The 17,994-nt window shown below is 41.6% G+C and overlaps 2 protein-coding genes across 3 annotated transcripts; one reads left to right on the forward strand and one right to left on the reverse strand.

Annotated features, from left to right (window-relative positions):
* Positions 1–355: 355 nt before the first annotated feature.
* On the reverse strand, positions 356–1,904 carry LOC110488818. Its single transcript, XM_021561226.1, has 4 exons — positions 1,463–1,904; positions 1,205–1,262; positions 943–1,025; positions 356–775 (listed from the first exon to the last, which is right to left on the reverse strand). Exons 1-4 carry the CDS (start codon positions 1,724–1,726, stop codon positions 485–487), a joined length of 696 nt encoding a protein of 231 aa, XP_021416901.1. The 5' UTR covers positions 1,727–1,904; the 3' UTR covers positions 356–484.
* Positions 1,905–5,889: 3,985 nt separating this feature from the next.
* On the forward strand, positions 5,890–17,957 carry LOC110488820 (signal-transducing adaptor protein 1). 2 transcript variants are annotated; one of them, XM_021561228.2, is made up of 10 exons: positions 5,890–6,254; positions 15,586–15,657; positions 15,758–15,874; positions 16,003–16,059; positions 16,214–16,386; positions 16,479–16,610; positions 16,813–16,882; positions 17,073–17,175; positions 17,302–17,478; positions 17,591–17,957. In XM_021561228.2, exons 1-10 carry the CDS (start codon positions 6,153–6,155, stop codon positions 17,614–17,616), a joined length of 1,029 nt encoding a protein of 342 aa, XP_021416903.2. In that variant the 5' UTR covers positions 5,890–6,152; the 3' UTR covers positions 17,617–17,957. The 2 variants fall into 2 exon arrangements, with proteins under 2 accessions (XP_021416903.2, XP_021416904.2); XM_021561229.2 differs by lacking the exon at positions 17,302–17,478 and having other exon boundaries at positions 17,591–17,900.
* The last annotated feature ends 37 nt before the right edge of the window (positions 17,958–17,994 follow it).

Here is a 17,994-nt window from a genome sequence, read left to right on the forward strand (position 1 = left end):
TTGACACAAACCTGTCTCGGAACTCTACGTACAATTCCTTCGACCTCATGGCTTGGTTTTTGCACTGACATGCACTGTCAGCTGTGGGACCTTACATAGATAGACAGGTGTGTGCCTTTCCAAATCATGTCCAATCAAATAAATTTACCACAGGTGGACTCAAACCAAGTCATAGAAACCTCTCAAGGATGATCAATGGAAACAGGATGCACCTGAGCTCAATTTCGAATCTCATAGTAAACAGTCTGAATACTTATGGTATTATGGTATAAGGTATTTCAGTTTTTTGTAGTGTAGAAAATAGTAAAAAATAGTAAATATAAAGAAAAACCTGTGAATTAGTAGGTGTCCAAACTTTTTGACTGGTACTGTATATATTTATTTATTTACATCTTTCAAAATCTTCCTTGACCCAAATTTTGGTCAGTAGTGGAGTATCGCTGGATTAAAGCATTCTGTGGGCTACTTTTCATGTTAGGATACTTCACGTAGGCCTACCCTCCCTACCATGCCTGGTGTCAACAAACAAATTCAGAATGCAAACAATACCACAAACATACACAAGGACATTGAATGTAAAACATGTAGCATTGCATAACCAAGCAAAAACCTGTAAGAGGCAAGACATGATAAACTCCACACACAAACATATCAGCCACAATAGTGTGGAGGCAAACCACCACAACACCCATAGGGGGAGCCAAAGGATCTGGAGGAGCAGGGAGAGTAGTGTCCAGATCACTCTTGGCAGAAAGAGACCATCATGCTGGGTAACCTTGAAGAGAAACAAAGATAGGATTATGAAACAACCAAGACATACTTCCATTCTTTTGTTATTTTCGTTCTCTCTGAACCCAAAACACACAGTGTAACACAGCAACAAAAAAGTGTTTTTTACTGCTCTGGACTGAATGTGGTATGTGGCTGGAGAGGGGACCAAACCTGGTTTGGGAGGTCTGAAGGGTGGACTTCCAGCTGCATCTGATAATCTTCGTCTGCGATCTTCCAAAGGGAGTACACTTTTACTGGGGAAAGAGTACGAAGAACAGAGTAAAGAGTACAGTCAGTACTGTGCTCTTACATCTACATAATAATTTATCTATCTTTCCATTTGTATATTTCCCCCAACTGTTTAAATACTATTCTTCGCTGTGGGGAGTATTGGAAACCATCATATCTTTGGTATTGGTTATTGTGTACTCACAGAGGGCAATAATTGTTAGGAGTATGATCATCAGCTGTAACCAGCTCACATCAGACGTCTGATAGGAAAGAGGGAGAAGTTCAGCAAACTACTGTTGGATACCAACATTTAAGAATTATTCATTGGAATTTTCATACAAATAAAATAAACCTGACTTTCAAGGCAACTCTCTCTGTCACATCACACCAGATATTCTTGAGTCCCGCATGTAAAGAAAGAGCAACCAAAGGTTTGGTGTCACCTCAGACCCGGACTCACCTCAGAGGCCCCTGTAACAGTTTTACCCTCAGTCCTCTGTTGATGTTTGCGGAATGTGTTGGCAATGTTAGCCAGCCTATAGTTTCTGACGATATCACTGTTGTCTGTGAATTCTCTTCGACATTCAGGACAGCTGTAATTGTTGTGGCGCCTCATGCTGTGGATGCAGGGCAGGCAGTAGCTGTGTCCACATGGGAACTGGTGGGGATCATTTAGTATCTCAAGGCAGACAAGACAAGTCAACTCTGGCAGAACACTGTCCATTTTGACAGAGTCAAGTATCTAATCCAACACCGACTTTAACACTTCACACAGCAATTTGACAGAGAAAAGATGCACATAAAGAAGCAAGAGCAACTACTGCAAGCAGTCTTAAAAAACGAAAGCAAAAGGAAAGTTATTGAGTTATTTCCTGTGTGGGAGTGGCCTGTGTGCGCCTGTGTGTGTGTGTGTTTAGGATTTAAGCAGATTCCAAGTCAACCTAATACAGGGACGGGCAACTTTTATGAGGGGGGGGGGACAACAAAAAAAACAGAATTCATTATGAGGGGCCGCAGTGGCTCGTGGGTCTGCGTAAAACCATTATAGTAAAACCACTATATTAAAAACCATTATAGTAAAACCATTATAGTTAAACCATTATAGTAAAACCATTATAGTTAAACCATTATAGTAAAACCATGTGCAATCATGTAATTGTCATGAGAAGGGAATGCAAAACGCAATAATTATTTAATAACTTTGTCCAATGAACGCTGCAATGCTTAAGTTACAAATGTTTAACAAGCATTACAATGTATTATTCTAGACATGATCAGAGGGAGAGAGAAAGCATAGCCTGAAAGGCCACGCCCCAAGAGTCCCTGGGGAGGAGAGAAACAGAAAGAGAGAGAGTATATCTCACCAGTGTCAGGAGCCAAATAGAAAGAGACAATTAATCTACGAGCATTTTATAGGCATCTGACATGTTTGGATTCAAAATCTGACTTGTTGACTAATGGCATTACTACTGAGTTAATCCGTTTTGCATGGGCTGCATCTCAATCGGTGGAAAGTGGCAGAGCTACAGCACTGCTTGTCAGACTAGGAGACATCACAAAAATCGGTCTTTTCCCGAAAAAGTATGTAGCATCTGACCGGTTTGGCCTACAAAACTAATATAATTATATGGAAAGATGAGACTCTCACGAACAAGATGGTCTTCTCCGTTTTGCTCCACGTTCCCCAGGGGGAACCCACGGGACTTTTCGGTACCGCCAATGTGTCAACTTCTGTCTGTAGCGTCTGAACCGTTTGGGCTACCAACCACACTGAACTAAAATATAAACACAACATGGAAAGTGTTGGTCCCATGTTTCATGAGCTGAAATGAAATCTCAGAAATGTTTTACACGCACAAAAAGCTTATTTATGTCAAATTTGTGCACAAATTTGTTTACACCCTTGTTACACAGGTGCACCTTGTGCTGGGGGCAATAAAGGGCCAGTCTAAAATGTGCAGTTTTGTCACACAACACAATACCACAGATGTCTCAGGTTGAGGGAGCGTGCAATTGTCATGCTGACTGCAAGAATGTCCACCAGAGCTGTTGCCAGAGAATTGAATGTTAATATCTCTACCATCGTTTTAGAGAATTTGGCAGTACGACCAACCGGACTCACAATCGCAGACCATGTGTAACCACTCCAGCCAAGGACCTTCACATCCAGCTTCTTCATCTGGGGAATGGTTTGAGATCAGCCACCCGGACAGCTGATGAAGCCGTAGGATTGCTCTACCAAAACATTTCTGCACAAACTGTCAGAAACCGTCTCATGGAAGCTCATCTGCGTGCTCGTCGTCCTCACCTGGGTCTTGACCTGACTGCAGTTCGGCGTCATAATCTACTTCAGTAGGCAAAAGTTCACCTTCCATGGCCACTGGCAACTGTACCAGACAGATGGCATTGTGTGGGCGAGAGGTTTGCTGATATCAACGTTGTGAACAGAGTGCCCCATGGTGGCGGTGGGGTTATGGTATGGACAGGCTTAAGCTACGAACAACAAACACAATTGCATTTTATCAATGGCAATTTGAATGCACAGAAATACAAGGATGAGCCCCTGAGGCCCATTGTCGTGCCATTCATCCGCCGCCGCCACCACCTCATGTTTCAGCATGATAATACATGTCACAAGGAAATGTACACAACTCCTAGAAGCTGAAAATGTCCCAATTCCTCCATGGCCTGCATACTCACCAGACATGTCACGGATTGAGCATGTTTGGGGCGCAATTTTTTTTTTCCCTTCCTATATATTTATATGACCAAAATTATATGGACACCTGCTCGTCGATCATCTCATTCCAAAATCATATGCATTAATATGGAGTTGGTCGCCCCTTTGCTGCTATAACAACCTCCACTCTTCTGGGAAGGCTTACCACTAGATGTTGGAACATTGCTGCCGGGACTTGCATCCATTCAGCCACAAGAGCATTAGTGAGGTCGGGCGCTGATGTTGGGCGAATAGGCCTGGCTCGCAGTCGACGTTCCAATTCACCCCAAAGGTGTTCGATGGGGTTGAGGTCAGGGCTCTGTGCAAGCCACAGAGCCCTGACTAAGGGGCATTCGTCAAACCCAGATTTGTCTGTCGGACTGCCAAGCCTGACGCTTGGCATTGCACATGGTGATCTTAGGCTTTTGCGCGGCTGCTCGGCCATGGAAACCCATTTCATGAAGCTACTAGCTTCAGCACTCGCCGGTCCCGTTCTGTGATCTTGTGTGGCCTACCACATTGCGGCCAAGCTGTTGTTGCTCCTAGATGTTTCCACTTCACAATAACAGCACTTACAGTTGACGAGTGCAGCTCTAGCAGGGCGAAAATTGTACGAAAAATTGTACGAATATATTGAAAGTCACTGAGCTCTTCAATAAGGCCATTCTACTGCCAATGCTTGTGTATGGAGATTACATGGCTGTGTGCTCGATGTTATACACCTGTCAGCAATGGGTGTGGCTGAAATAGCCAAATCCACTCATTGGAAGGGGTGTCCATATACTTTTGTATATATAGTGTCTCCCCTTGATATGAGAGACACTTCAAAACCCTATTCTTTATGATTACAATTTCTTTACTTGCGGTTTTGCCATTAATTAACGTGTTATTCTATTACATTTTTTATATATTGTATTTTATACCTACAGGTGTCCTAAAATTACAAATAAAATCACTAAATGATACACGGTATGGCCATTTAAAACAATTCCAAATGTTAGTTTAGTAGAACCCCCCTCGCAAAGGCTAGACAGTGTGGCTAGACGGTATGGCTAGATGGTACACTGACCCTCTCTCAGCACATATCAAATCTGCAGGCTAAAGTTAAATCTAATCTATCTTAATTTCCTCTATCGTAATCGCTACTCTTTCACCCCAGCTGCCAAACTAACCCTGATTCAGATGACCATCCTACCCGTGCTAGATTACGGAGACATAATTTATAGATCGGCAGGTAAGGGTCTCGGAGTGCTCTCGGAGTGCCTAGATGTTCTTTACCAATCGGCCATCAGATTTGCCACCAATGCTCCTTATATGACACATCACTGCACTCTATACTCCTCTGTAAACTGGTCATCTCTGTATACCCGTCGCAAGACCCTCTGGTTGATGCTTATTTATTAAACCCTCTAAGGACTCAGTCCTACCTGTCTGAGATATCTACTGCAGCCCTCATCCTCAACATACAACCCCCATTCTGCCAGTCACATTCTGCTAAAGGTCCCCAAAGCATACACATCCTTGGGTCGCTCTTCTTTTCAGTTTGCTGCAGCTAGCGACAGGAATGAGCTGCAACAAGCACTCAAACTGGACACTTTTATCTCAATCTCTTCATTCAAAGACTCAATCATGGACACTCTTACTGACAGTTGTGTCTGCTTTGTGTGATGTACACACTGTACATAGATTTTTCTATTTTTCTTTTCTTTTGTGTTATTGACTCAACGTTTGTTTATGTGTAACTCTGTGTTGTTGTTTTTGTCGCACTGCTTTGCTTTATCTTGGCCAGGTCGCAGTTGTAAATGAGAACTTGTTCTCAACTGGCCTATCTGGTTAAATTAAGGTTAAAGAAAATAAATAAAAAATAAAAAGGCTTAAACTTTTCGGGGTTAACTTCCAATCAGATACAGTATCAGACCTACAGGATGTAAAGACAACAGGGCCTCTGCTACCCAGACGTGTGACAAAAAAATGGATGTTGGAGAGATAATGCAGCATTCCTGAGACAACACAAAGGAAAACCTTCCATACAGTTGATAAGAGTCACTTCGGAGGTTGGTCACAGTACCGAGTCATGTGAAGGTGGCAGTTGTGCCAGTTCCAGGTCTAAAGTGCTAAAGGACGCCCTAGTACCTCGAGGTTCTACTTTACACTCTGTAAATCACTGCACTGCTTCCTCATTCCCTAAGTTCAACCAGCCTTATACTGACCAAGGACTGAGAAGACGATAAGCTAAGTCAATGACTCACACAGACAGATAAAACAACACTAAAAGTTCTGAGGTAATTAGATCAAGTGGTGGACAGAGCCACAGGGATCTGGATCTATATATATAGTGGTTTAAACTTAAGTCAAACTTAAAGTTTATGTGAACTGAATTGGGCTAAACAACACAGAGTTGAGCTAAGCAGGACCAGGACAAAGTGGAAACATGACAGCAACCACTAGACGGGTTTACAAGAGGAGGGAGACCATCACAGCCCTTCCTCTGTATTACTCAGGACAGCTGCTGAAGAAATACACTGGAGAGAAGGTAACGAACAGGAGACAGAGAATGGGGGATAGGCCAATAAGGACTGGCAGAGAGAAAATTACAGAGTGACCCTTACGAAAATAAAGTCAAAAATCAATATATTTAACATCACGTAATACATGTAAATGCAATTAGCATTTTTGTAATGCCTGACAATATTCCTGAAATGCATGGCTATGACATCTAGTCTACCTGGTGGCCAAAGTGGTTCCTAATGCAGCTTCTTCAATTACTCTTTACGTATTGATCAATGGAGACATGAATTTAAACGTTTTATTTAACCTTTATTTAACTATGCAATTCAGTTAAGAACAAAAATCTTATTTACAATGAGGCTACCAGAAAGCAAAAGGCCTCCTGCGGGTACGGGTGTCAAGCCGACCTTAGAGAGCCGTTTTATTTCTCTATTTGGTTAGGTCAGGGTGTGATTTGGGGTGGGCATTCTATGTTATGTTTCTTTGTTTTTGGCCGAGTGGGGTTCCCAATCAGAGGCAGCTGTCCATCGTTGTCTCGGATTGGGAATCATACTTAGGCAGTCCTTTTTCCCTCTTTCATTTGTATAATCTTATTTTTGCATTGGTTGTTATTTTGCCCTGCAAAACGTCACGTTCGTATTTTGTTTTGTTGTTGTCGGCGTTCATTATAAAATAAATAGAATGAACACGTACCACGCTGCGCTTTGGTCCACTTCTTCCCTTGATGATCGTGACAACGGGGGGCTTGGTTTAAAAATTAAAAATAAATAAAAATATAGGACAAAACACACATCACGACAAGAGAGACTCCACAACACTACATAAAGAGACCTAAAACAACAACATAGCATGGCAGCAACACATGAAAACACAGCATGGTAGCAACACAACACGATAGCAACATGGTAGCAACACAACATGTCAGCAGCACAACATGGTAGCAGCACAAAAATAATGTGCAAACATTATTGGGCACAGACAACAGCACAAAAGGCAAGAAGGTAAAGACAACAATACATCACACAAAGCAGCCACAGCTGTCAGTAAGAGTGTCCATGATTAAGTCGTTGAATTAAGATATTGAGATAAAACTGTTCAGTTTGAGTGTTTGTTGCAGCTCGTTCCTGCGCTAGCTGCAGCGAACTGAAAAGAGGAGTGACCCAGGGATGTGTGTGCTTTGGCAACCTTTAGCAGAATGTGACTGGCAGAACGGGTGTTGTATGTGGAGGATGAGGGCTGCAGTAGGTATCTTAGATAGGAGGGAGTGAGGCCTAAGAGTATTTTATAAATAAGCATCAACCAGTGGAGATAATTGTTTTGCCCACCAAACAAAACTTTGGCAGTGATATAATTTAAATTGTACGTTTTTAGGGGGAGATTTCAACTAATTTAAACATTCTGTCATAAAGAGCACATGTTTAACTTCATAAAAAACATCTTGAGAGGGGAAAAATATTATAGTAAGTGCCTCTCCAGTTTAATGAAGTAATGAAATCGGGCATTAGGCTGTTTAAAAAGTATATATAAAAATATATTTTTATGGATTTAGGCTGTTTAAAAAATATATATAAAAATATATTTTTATGGATTTAAACATGAACTATACATTGTACAACACTTCACAATAAAGTGCCTTCAGAAAGTATTCACACCAGTTGACTTTTTCCACATTTTTCTTTGTTGCGAAATGGGATTAAAATTGATTTGATTGTTTGTTTTTTCAACGATATACACAAAGTACTCTGTCAAAGTGGAAGAAAAAAAAATTATATTTTGAAAAATATTAATGAAAAATAAAACACAAATATATGCTGATTAGATAACTATTCAACCCCCTCGGTCAATACATGCAAGATCACCTTTTGCCAGCGATTACAGAAAAAAAAGAGTATTTTTGAGTAAGTCTCCAGAGCTTTGCACACCTGGATTGTACAATGCTTGCCAATTATCATTTTTACGCTCTTCAAGCTCTATCAAGATGGTTGGTGATCATTACTAGACAGCCATTTTCAAGTCTTTCCATAGATTTTCAAGCCGATTTAAGTCCGAACTGTAACTAGGCCACACAGGAACATTTAATGTCGTCTTGGTAAGCAACTCCAGTGTATATTTGGCCCTGAATTTAACTTCTTGTCCTGCTGAAAGGTGAATTTGTCTCCCAGTGCTGGAAAGCATACTGAACCAGGTTTTCCTCCAGAATTTTGCATGTGCTTAGCTCTATTCCGTTTCTTTTTATCATCAACAAAAAACTCCCTAGTCCTTGCCGATGACGAGCATATCCATAACATGATGCAGCCACCACCATCCTTGAAAATATGAAGACTGATACTCAGTGATGTGTTGTGTTGTATTTGCCCTAAACAACACTTTCTATTCAGGACAAAAAGTTAATTTCTTTGACATTTTTTGGGCAGTATTACTTTAGTGCTTTATTGCAAACAGAATGCATGTTTTTGATTTTTTAAATTCTGTACAGACTTCCTCCTTTTCACTCTGTTAATTAGGTTAGTAGTGTGGAGTAGCTACAATATGGTTGAGCCATCCTCAGTTTTCTCTTATCACAGCCATTAAACTCTGTAACTGTTGGCCTAATGGTGAAATCACTGAGCGGTTTCCTTCCTCTCCAGCAACTGAGTTAGGAAGGACACCTGTATCTTTGTAGTGACTGGGTGTATTGATATACCATCCAGAGTGTAATTAATAACTTCACCATGCTCAACTGGATATTCAGTGTCTGTTTTTTTTTTTTTACCCATCTACCAATAGGTGCCTTCTTCTTTGCGAAGCATTGGACAACCTCACTGGTCTTTCTGGTGAATCTGTGCTTGAAATTCACTACTCGGCTGATGTGTGGGGTACAGAGATGGGGCAATGATTTTAAAAAAATGTCATCGATATTATTGCACACAGAGTGAGTCCATGCAACTTATGTGACTTGTTAAGAAAATGTTTACGTTTGGATGTATTTAGTCTTCCATAACAAAGGAGTTAAATAGTTATTGTGGCAGGTAGCCTCTAGTGGTTAGAGCGTTGGGCCAGTAACCGAAAGAGTTGCTAGAGCGAATCCCTGAGCTGACAAGGTATAAATCTGTCTTTCTGCCCCTGAACAAGGCAGTTAACCCACTGTTCCTAGGCTGTCATTGTAAACAATAATTTGTTCTTAACTGAATTGCCTAGTTACAATTTTTTTTTAATAGACAAGATATTTCAGCTTTAAATGTGTATAAATTTCAACAACAAAAAATATAAATTTAAATTCAGGTTGTAACAACAAAGTGTGGAAAAAGTTAAGGGGTGCGAATACTTTCTGAAGGCACTGTATTTCAAAGTGTAGGTCTAGGTTTTGTGCATCCAATGAGCGGTATGATACGGCTCTACAGTGTTGGGTTAGCAGTGTTATGGTGCTGGGTTAGCAGTGTTATGGTGCGTTAGTAACCAAGTGAGAAGTGGGAATTTACCACATCTGGGAAAAATCCACTTGGGCGGCCCTCCAACTGGTAATTACTAGTTAAATCAGCCATGAATCCTCATGACAAGGAGAATGGAAGGTTGTTGTGTATTACAGGGAGGGGCAATTGAATGCAAGTTTCACAAAAAACTTGCATTCAATTGTCTTCAACTGTCTATCTATGCGTGACAGGTCACACATCCTGAGTGTTATGCTGTACCTGCTCAGTTTTTCCCCACAAAACACCAGAAAATGCCCTAAAAGAGTAGAACCAGCTCACCTGGTTTTATACTATGATTTCACTATTAGATGTTCAATGTTTCTTTTGAAATAAATGTTTAAAAAGGAATAGTTTCACCATATTAAAATGAGAGTTCAGTTCACATAACATAACTGGGTTGACCTTCAAATGAGGGACAGAAGTAAATTAATCATTAAATCACATAATCTTTCATAAATAACTTTGTCAAAGCAACAAAATAACTAGGGTTTTACAGTGATGGTGAAAACTTGGACACACATATTCAATCAATGGATTTTCTTTATTCTTACTATTTTCTACATTGTGACTACATCGAGACTATGAAAAAACGCATATGGAATCATGTAGTAACCAAAAATGTGTTAAACAAATTAAAATAGATTTTATCTTTGAGACTCTTCAAAGTAGCCACCCTTTGCCCTGATGACAACTTTACACATTCTTGGCATTCTCTCAACCAGCTTCACCTGGAACGCTTTTGAAACAGTTTTGAAGGAGTTCCCACATATGCTTTTTTCACCTTTATTTAACAAGGTAGGCTAGTTGAGAACAAGTTCTCATTTACAACTGCAACCTGGCCAAGATAAAGCAAAGCAGTTCGACACATACAACAACACAGATTTACACATGGAATAAACAAACATGCAGATAATAATACAGTAGAAAAAGTATATATACAGTGTGTGCAAATAAGGTAAGATAAGGGAGTTAAGGCAATAAATAGGCCATGGTGGAGAAGTAATTATAACATAGCAATTAAACACTGGAGTGATAGATGTGCAAAAGATGAATGTGCAAGTAGAGATACTGGGGTGTAAAGGAGCTAGATAAATAAATAAAAATACAGTATGGGGATGCGGTAGTTGGATGGGCTATTTACAGATGGGCTATGTACAGGTGCAGTGATCTGTGAGCTGCTCTGACAGCTGGTGCTTAAAGCTAGAGAGGGAGATACGAGTCTCCAGCTTGCAGTTTGTTCCAGTCATTTGCAGTGGAGAACTGGAAGGAATGGTGGCCAAAGGAAGAATCGGCTTTGGGGGTGACCAGTGAAATATATCTGCTGGAGCGCGTGCTACGGGTGGGTGCTGCTATGGTGACCAGTGAGCTGAGAAAAGGTGGGGTTTTACCTAGCAGAGACCTGTAGATGACCTGGAGCCAGTGGGTTTGGCGACGAGTCTGAAGCGAGGGCCAGCCAACGAGAGCGTACAGGTCGCAGTGGTGATTAGTGTATGGGGCTTTGGTGACAAAACGGATGGCACTGTGATAGACTGCATCCAGTTTGTTGAGTAGAGTGTCGGAGGCTATTTTGTAAATGACATCGCCAAAGTCGAGGATCGGTAGGATGGTCAGTTTTACAATGCTATGTTTGGCAGCATGAGTGAAGGATGCTTTGTTGCGAATTAGGAAGCCGATTCTAGATTTAATTTTGGATTGGAGATGCTTAATGTGAGTCTTGAAGGAGAGTTTACAGTCTAACCAGACACCTAGGTATTTGTAGTTGTCCACATATTCTATGTCAGAACGGTCCAAAGTAGTGATGCTGGACGGGCGGGCAGGTGTGGGCAGCAATCAGTTGAAGAGCATGCATTTTGTTTAACTTGCATTTAAGAGCAGTTGGAGGCCACGGAACGAGAGCTGTATGGCATTGAAGCTCATCTGGAGGTCAGTTAACACAGTGTCCAAAGAAGGGCCAGATGTATACAGAATGGTGTCGTTTGCATAGAGGTGGATCAGAGAATCACCAGCAGCAAGAGCGACATCATTGATAAAAACAGAGAAAAGTGTCGGCCCAAGAATTGAACTCTGTGGCACCCCCATAGAGACTGCCAGAGGTCCGGACAACAGGCCCTCCGATTTGACACACTGAACTCTATCAGAGAAGTAGTTGGTAAACCAGGCGAGGCAGTCATCTGAGAAACCAAGGCTGTTGAGCCTGCCGATAAGAATGTGGTGATTGACAGAGTCGAAAGCCTTGAACAGATCGATGAATACGGTTGCACAGTAGTCTCTTATCAATGGTGGTTATGATATCGTTTAGGACCTTGAGCGTGGCTGAGGTACACCCATGACCAGCTCTGAAACCAGATTGCATAGTGGAGAAGGTGCGGTGGGATTCGAAATGGTCGGTAATCTGTTTGTTAACTTGGCTTTCGAAGACCTTAGAAGGCAGGGTAGGATAGATACAGGTCTGTAGCAGTTTGGGTCTAGAGTGTCTCCCCCTTTGAAGAGGGGGATGACCGCAACAGCTTTCCAATCTCAGACGATACGAAAGAGAGGTTCAACAGGTTAGTAATAGGGGTTGCAACAATTTTGTCAGATAATTTTAGAAAGAGAAGGTCCAGATTGTCTAGCCCGGCTAATTTGTAGGGGTCCAGATTTTGCAGCTCTTTCAGAACATCAGCTATCTGGATTTGGGTGAAGGAAAAATGGGGGAGGCTTGGGCGAGATGCTGTGGGGGGTGCAGGTCTGTTGACCGGGGTAGGGGTAACCAGGTGGAAAGCATGGCCAGCCGTTGAAAAATGCTTATTGAAATTCTCAATTATAATGGATTTATCAGTGGTGACAGTGTTGCCTAGCCTCAGTGCAGTGGACAGCTGGGAGAAGGTGTTCTTATTCTTCATGGACTTTAATGTCCAATAACCTTTTTGAGTTTGTGCTAGAGGATGCAAATTTCTGTTTGAAAAATAGTCTTAGCTTTCCTAACTGCCTGTGTACTGTATATTGGTTCCTAACTTCCCTGAAAAGATAATGCTAATGAAGTACGCCACAGGATGTTTTTGTGCTGGTCAAGGGCAGTCAGGTCTGGAGTGAACCAAGGGCTATATCTGTTCCTGGTTCCTGTTCCTGTTCCTGGTTCTACATTTTTTGAATGTGGCATGCTTATTTAAGATGGTGAGGAAGGCACTTTTAAAGAATAACCAGGCGTCCTCTACTGACGGGATGAGGTCAATATCCTTCCAGGATATCCGGAAGGAAAGGCCTGTTCGCTGAAGTGTTTTGGGGAGCGTTTGACAGTGCTGAGCACTTGTTGGCTGCTTTTCCTTCACTCTGCGGTCTAGCTCATCCCAAACCATCTCAATTGGGTTGAGGTTGGGTGATTGTGGAAGGCAGGTCATCTGATGCAGCACCATCACTCTCCTTCTTGGTCAAATAGCCCTTACACAGCCTGGAGATGTGTTGGGTCATTGTCCTGTTGAAAAACAAATGGTAATCCCACTAAGCACAAACCAGATGTGATGGCGTATCGCTGCTGAATGCTGTGGTAGCCTTGTTAAGTGTGCCTTGAATTCTAAATAAATCGGTCTAATGTCCATTGCTTGTGTTTCTTGACCCAAGCAAGTCTCTTCTTGTTATTGGTGTCCTTTAGTAGTGGTTTCTTGTCAGCAGTTCGACCATGAAGACCTGATTCACTCACTCTTCTGAACAGTTGATGTTGAGATGTGTCTGTTACTTGAACACTGTGAAGCTGTATATAGACTTTTGTTTCTACTGTGTTATTAACTGTATGTTTGTTTATTCCATGTGTAACTCTGTGTTGTTGTTTGTGTCGCACTGCTTTGCTTTATCTTGGCCAGGTCGCAGTTGTAAATGAAAGCTTGTTCTCAACTATCTTACCTTGTTAAATAAAGGTGAAATAAAAAATAAATAAAATAATTTATTTGGACTGCAATCTGAGTTGCAGTTAACTCCAATGAATGTATCCTCTGTAGCAGAGGTAACTCTGGGTCTTCCTTTCCTGTGGCGGTCCCCGTGAGAGCCAGTTTCATCATAGCGCTTGATGGTTTTTGCGACTGCACTTGAAGAAACTTCTTGAAAGTTCTTGAAATGTTCCTGATTGACTGACCTTCATGTCTTAAAGTAATGATGGATAATCCTTTCTCTTTGATTATTTGAGCTGTTCTTGCCATAATATGGACTTGGTCTTTCACCAAATAAGGCTATCGTCTGTACACCACCCCTACCTTGTCACAACACAGCTGATTGGCTCAAATGCATAAAAGAAGGAAATCAATTCCACAAATTAACTTTTAAACTTCTTAGGGCTGAAATCCCGTTAACGGGATCGATATGACAACAGCCAGTGAGAGTGCAGGGCGTCAAATTCAAAACAACAGAACTCTCATAATTAAAATTCCTCAAACATACAAGTACCTTATACCATTTTAAAGGTAATATTGTTGTTAATCCCACCACAGTGTCCGATTTCAAATAGGCTTTACAGCGAAAGCACCACAAACAAGGTCAGAGCCAAGCCACAGAAAAACACAGCCATTTTTTCAGTCAAAGATAGGAGTCACAAAAAGCAGAAATAGAGATAGAATTAATCACTAACCTTTGATGATCTTCATCAGATGACACTCATAGGACTTCATGTTACACAATACATGTATGTTTTGTTTGATAAAGTTCCTATATAAAAAAAATCTCAGTATACATTGGGCGCTTTATGTTCAGTAGTTCCAAAAACATCCAGTGATTTTGCAGAGCCACATAAATTTACAGAAATACTCATTATAAATGTTGAGTGAAAATACAAGTGTTCTGCATGGAATTAAAGATATACTTCTCCTTAATGCAACCGCTGTGTCAGATTTCAAAAAAGCTTTACGGAAAAAGCAAACCATGCAATTATCTGAGTACTGCAATCCGACAACAAATACATATATCCGTCATGTTGGAGTCAACAGAAGTCAGAAATAACATTATAAATATTCAGTTACATTTGATGATCTTCATCAGAATGCACTCCCAGGAAACTCAGTTCCACAATAAATGTTTGATTTGTTCGACAATGTCCATCATTTATGTCCAAATAGCTACTTTTGTTAGCGCATTTGGTAAACAAATCAAAACTCACGAAGCGCGTTCACTAGTTGCAGACGAAATGTCAAAAATCTTCAGAAAAGCAAAGGAACGGGAGATACCTCTCATGTGAAATGTGCGTGACCAGCATGTGACTGCTGGCAGACCTCTGACTCATTCAGCCCCCCTTCATAGTAGAAGCATCAATCAAGTTTCTAAAGATGGTTGACATCTAGTGGAAGCCTTAGGAAGTGCAAGATGACCAATATCCAACTGTATCTTCTATAGGGGCTAAGTTGAAAATCGACCAACTTCAGATTTCCCACTTCCTGGTTGGACTTTTTCTCAGGTTTTTGCCTGCCATATGAGTTCTGTTACACTCACAGACATAATTCAAACAGTTTAAGAAACGTTAGAGTGTTTTCTATCCAAATGTACTAATAATATGCATATATTAGCAACTGGGACTGAGGAGCAGGCAGTTTACTCTGGGCACCTCAGTCATATTGCCCCCCAGCCATAAGAAGTGTTTAACAAGACACCTGTTAATTGAAATGCATTCAAAGCTACAAAGCTATGTACAAAGCTGTCATAAACACAAAGGGTGGCTACTTTGAAGAATCTCAAAGTTAAAATATATTTTGATTTGTTTAACACTTTTTTTGGTTACAACATGATTCCGAATGTGTTATTTCACAGTATTGATGTCTTCAGTATTATTCTACAATGTTGAACCTTTTGACTGGTAAAGTATACTTATCAAAGTAAATCAATTAATTTGGGCATGTTTCTGCAAGTGTAGAGCAATGGACTTCATGTTGAATCTGGTTTGGCCTTTTCCAGGAATTTAAGAACTTTTATGCAGAGCTCCGTGGATCAACACTCTTTCTGTACCCAGACGAGATGCATGACACAGTAAGAGAAAGGCTGCACTCATCTAATCTCTTGGTTGTATTGTATCAAGATTTTTTATCTATCTATGGCTTGACTAATCAGATACGTAATTTCCTATCAGTACTCAGAGAAACTGGACCTTCAGATGTGGAAGTCGATGTCGATGGATTCTCCTTATCAAAACAACAGGTCAACCATCTACACTCTCACCCTGACCAATGAGGAAGTGCAGCTAAAGGTCATTTATGTTACATTCAGTCAAGTTATTGCCACTCCTAATCAGAACGTGTTACTGGCAAATAGCCATAAAGTGGTTGCACAATCCTGCAGATTTACGAGACAGGTATCTGTTGATATCTGATCTAGGTGGATAACCCCAACACAGGAGAGGAGTGGAGAGGCTTCATCATGACTGTGGCCACTGTATGTAACACACTCATACACATTGGGCTGTCAGGGTTAAATACTCATTCTGACTCATTTTCCTGAGAGTTAAGTGACAACAGAGAACTTCTAGATTAAACTAAAGAGCAAAGTAAATATAAGCTTGCAATTTCTTTGACGATGTGCCCTGTAGAAGGAGATCCCCAGTAAACTGCAGCTGCTCCCAGGTCAGATGCTGAGGCTGGAAGAGGTTCTGTCTGAGGAGAAGAAGAGACAGGCCCCATGTCCTCCCCTGCCTTACACCCCCTACCATATCCATCCCTCCTCAGACGACACATATGACGATGCCCTCTCTGGAACCCCCCTGTGAGAATTGCCATGTTTCTATTCATTATTTTGATACAAAATGTATTTCTATCTCGTCTCCTCTCACCCTCCTTTTCTTCTCCTCTCTCCAGCTGTTTCTTTCCTGTGTCTCGACAGAAGGCAGAGAAGATGTTGAAGGAGAACACAGAGTACGGCAGCATCATTCTCCGCCCCTCGACTGACAACACTAACTACGCCATCACCTTGAGACAGGACTACCCCAGGTCTTGAACTTAAACATCTCACCCCTGACCTTTAACCCTGAACTCCAACACCCTGTAACTTACACGCCTCAAGTTTCTCCCCCCTTCACAAAACAAGCCTTTATTGACAACAGCACCCTAGCCCTATCATGCAAGTGTCTCTGGCTGAGGGAGTAGAGAGGAGACCGAGTACTCTTGAGATTTACCAGACTCTATCTTTCAGTGGCCCAGTGATGAAGAACTACAAAGTGCTTTCCATAGACACAGGCTTCGTCATTGAACTAGATGCCCCGGTGAGTCCTGCTCCTGCAGCCTGATTCCTGTACTGAATGTCTGACTCTCATCCCATCAGAATGGACTCAAAACACAGCACTGATATGAGACGACACTCTGTATATGCTTAGTGTCTTGACAGCCCTTCAAGTTTGTCCGATATCTGCTTTTGATAGGAGGTAACATCCTAATGTCTGTCCGTTTCATCAGGTGACTGTCCCTTCCCTGGGGGCAGTGCTAGATCACTTCCTGAAGGCAACAGAGTTCCGTCTGCACCCATACCTGGTTCCCCAGACCTACGACACCTGCATTGGTGAGAGAGCGTCACACCACCACAAATAAGTTGACTCACCACTGAAGGCTAAACTTATCCCCATAACAATCATATCATTACTCCTGTATCGTACAAGGTGTGTAACTTATGACCTGTGCCAATCAGATTTACCACTCCCATTGCCCTGTTTTCCCCCGAAAACGGTCCCCCGGGCGAGAGTGGCACCGATGATCCACACAAAGTCCCCGAAAGGGAGCACCCCTCCCTCCTTTCCCAAACTCCCAATCAAAGACACAGATACAGGAAAAGAATATCAAGACGCAGATGAAGTATTAAACCCAGGTGTGTGGGTCACAATCAACTTCAGAGCATCAGTGTGTTTACAATAGACGTGGGTGAAGTCTCAGGCTTGTAAGTTCTCTTCAGTCCGTCTACTCTGTTTTCGTCTCTCCAGACCGCAGACCTGAAGACCTGAATTAGGAGCTCCGCACAGCAGTACCGAAAGGGGATGAAACAGACCTACACAGGGGAACAGTTCACACACTACACAAATCACACACACACACAGAGCAACAATGTCACGAATGAACACACTTGATCTATAGCATCTATAGCATTTTTTACCCAAATGTCACGTTGGCGAGGAAACATCCTGTCAATCATCCTTGTAAAGATGTGTACACTATAGTAAATGCACTTTTTTTTTTTTGAGCTCATGCTTGGCTCCAGTTAAAAATTTGCCAATGAGATGTAGATTTGAAATAATACAATGGTGCATAAAGATTACTACTGGCCTAGATATCTGAATTGTCCGCTTCTGACCTTTGCACACACACACACACACACGGAAATAAACTA

This window comes from Oncorhynchus mykiss, chromosome 14 (assembly GCF_013265735.2).
Source record: "Oncorhynchus mykiss isolate Arlee chromosome 14, USDA_OmykA_1.1, whole genome shotgun sequence".
In the NCBI taxonomy this organism is placed as follows: domain Eukaryota; kingdom Metazoa; phylum Chordata; class Actinopteri; order Salmoniformes; family Salmonidae; genus Oncorhynchus; species Oncorhynchus mykiss.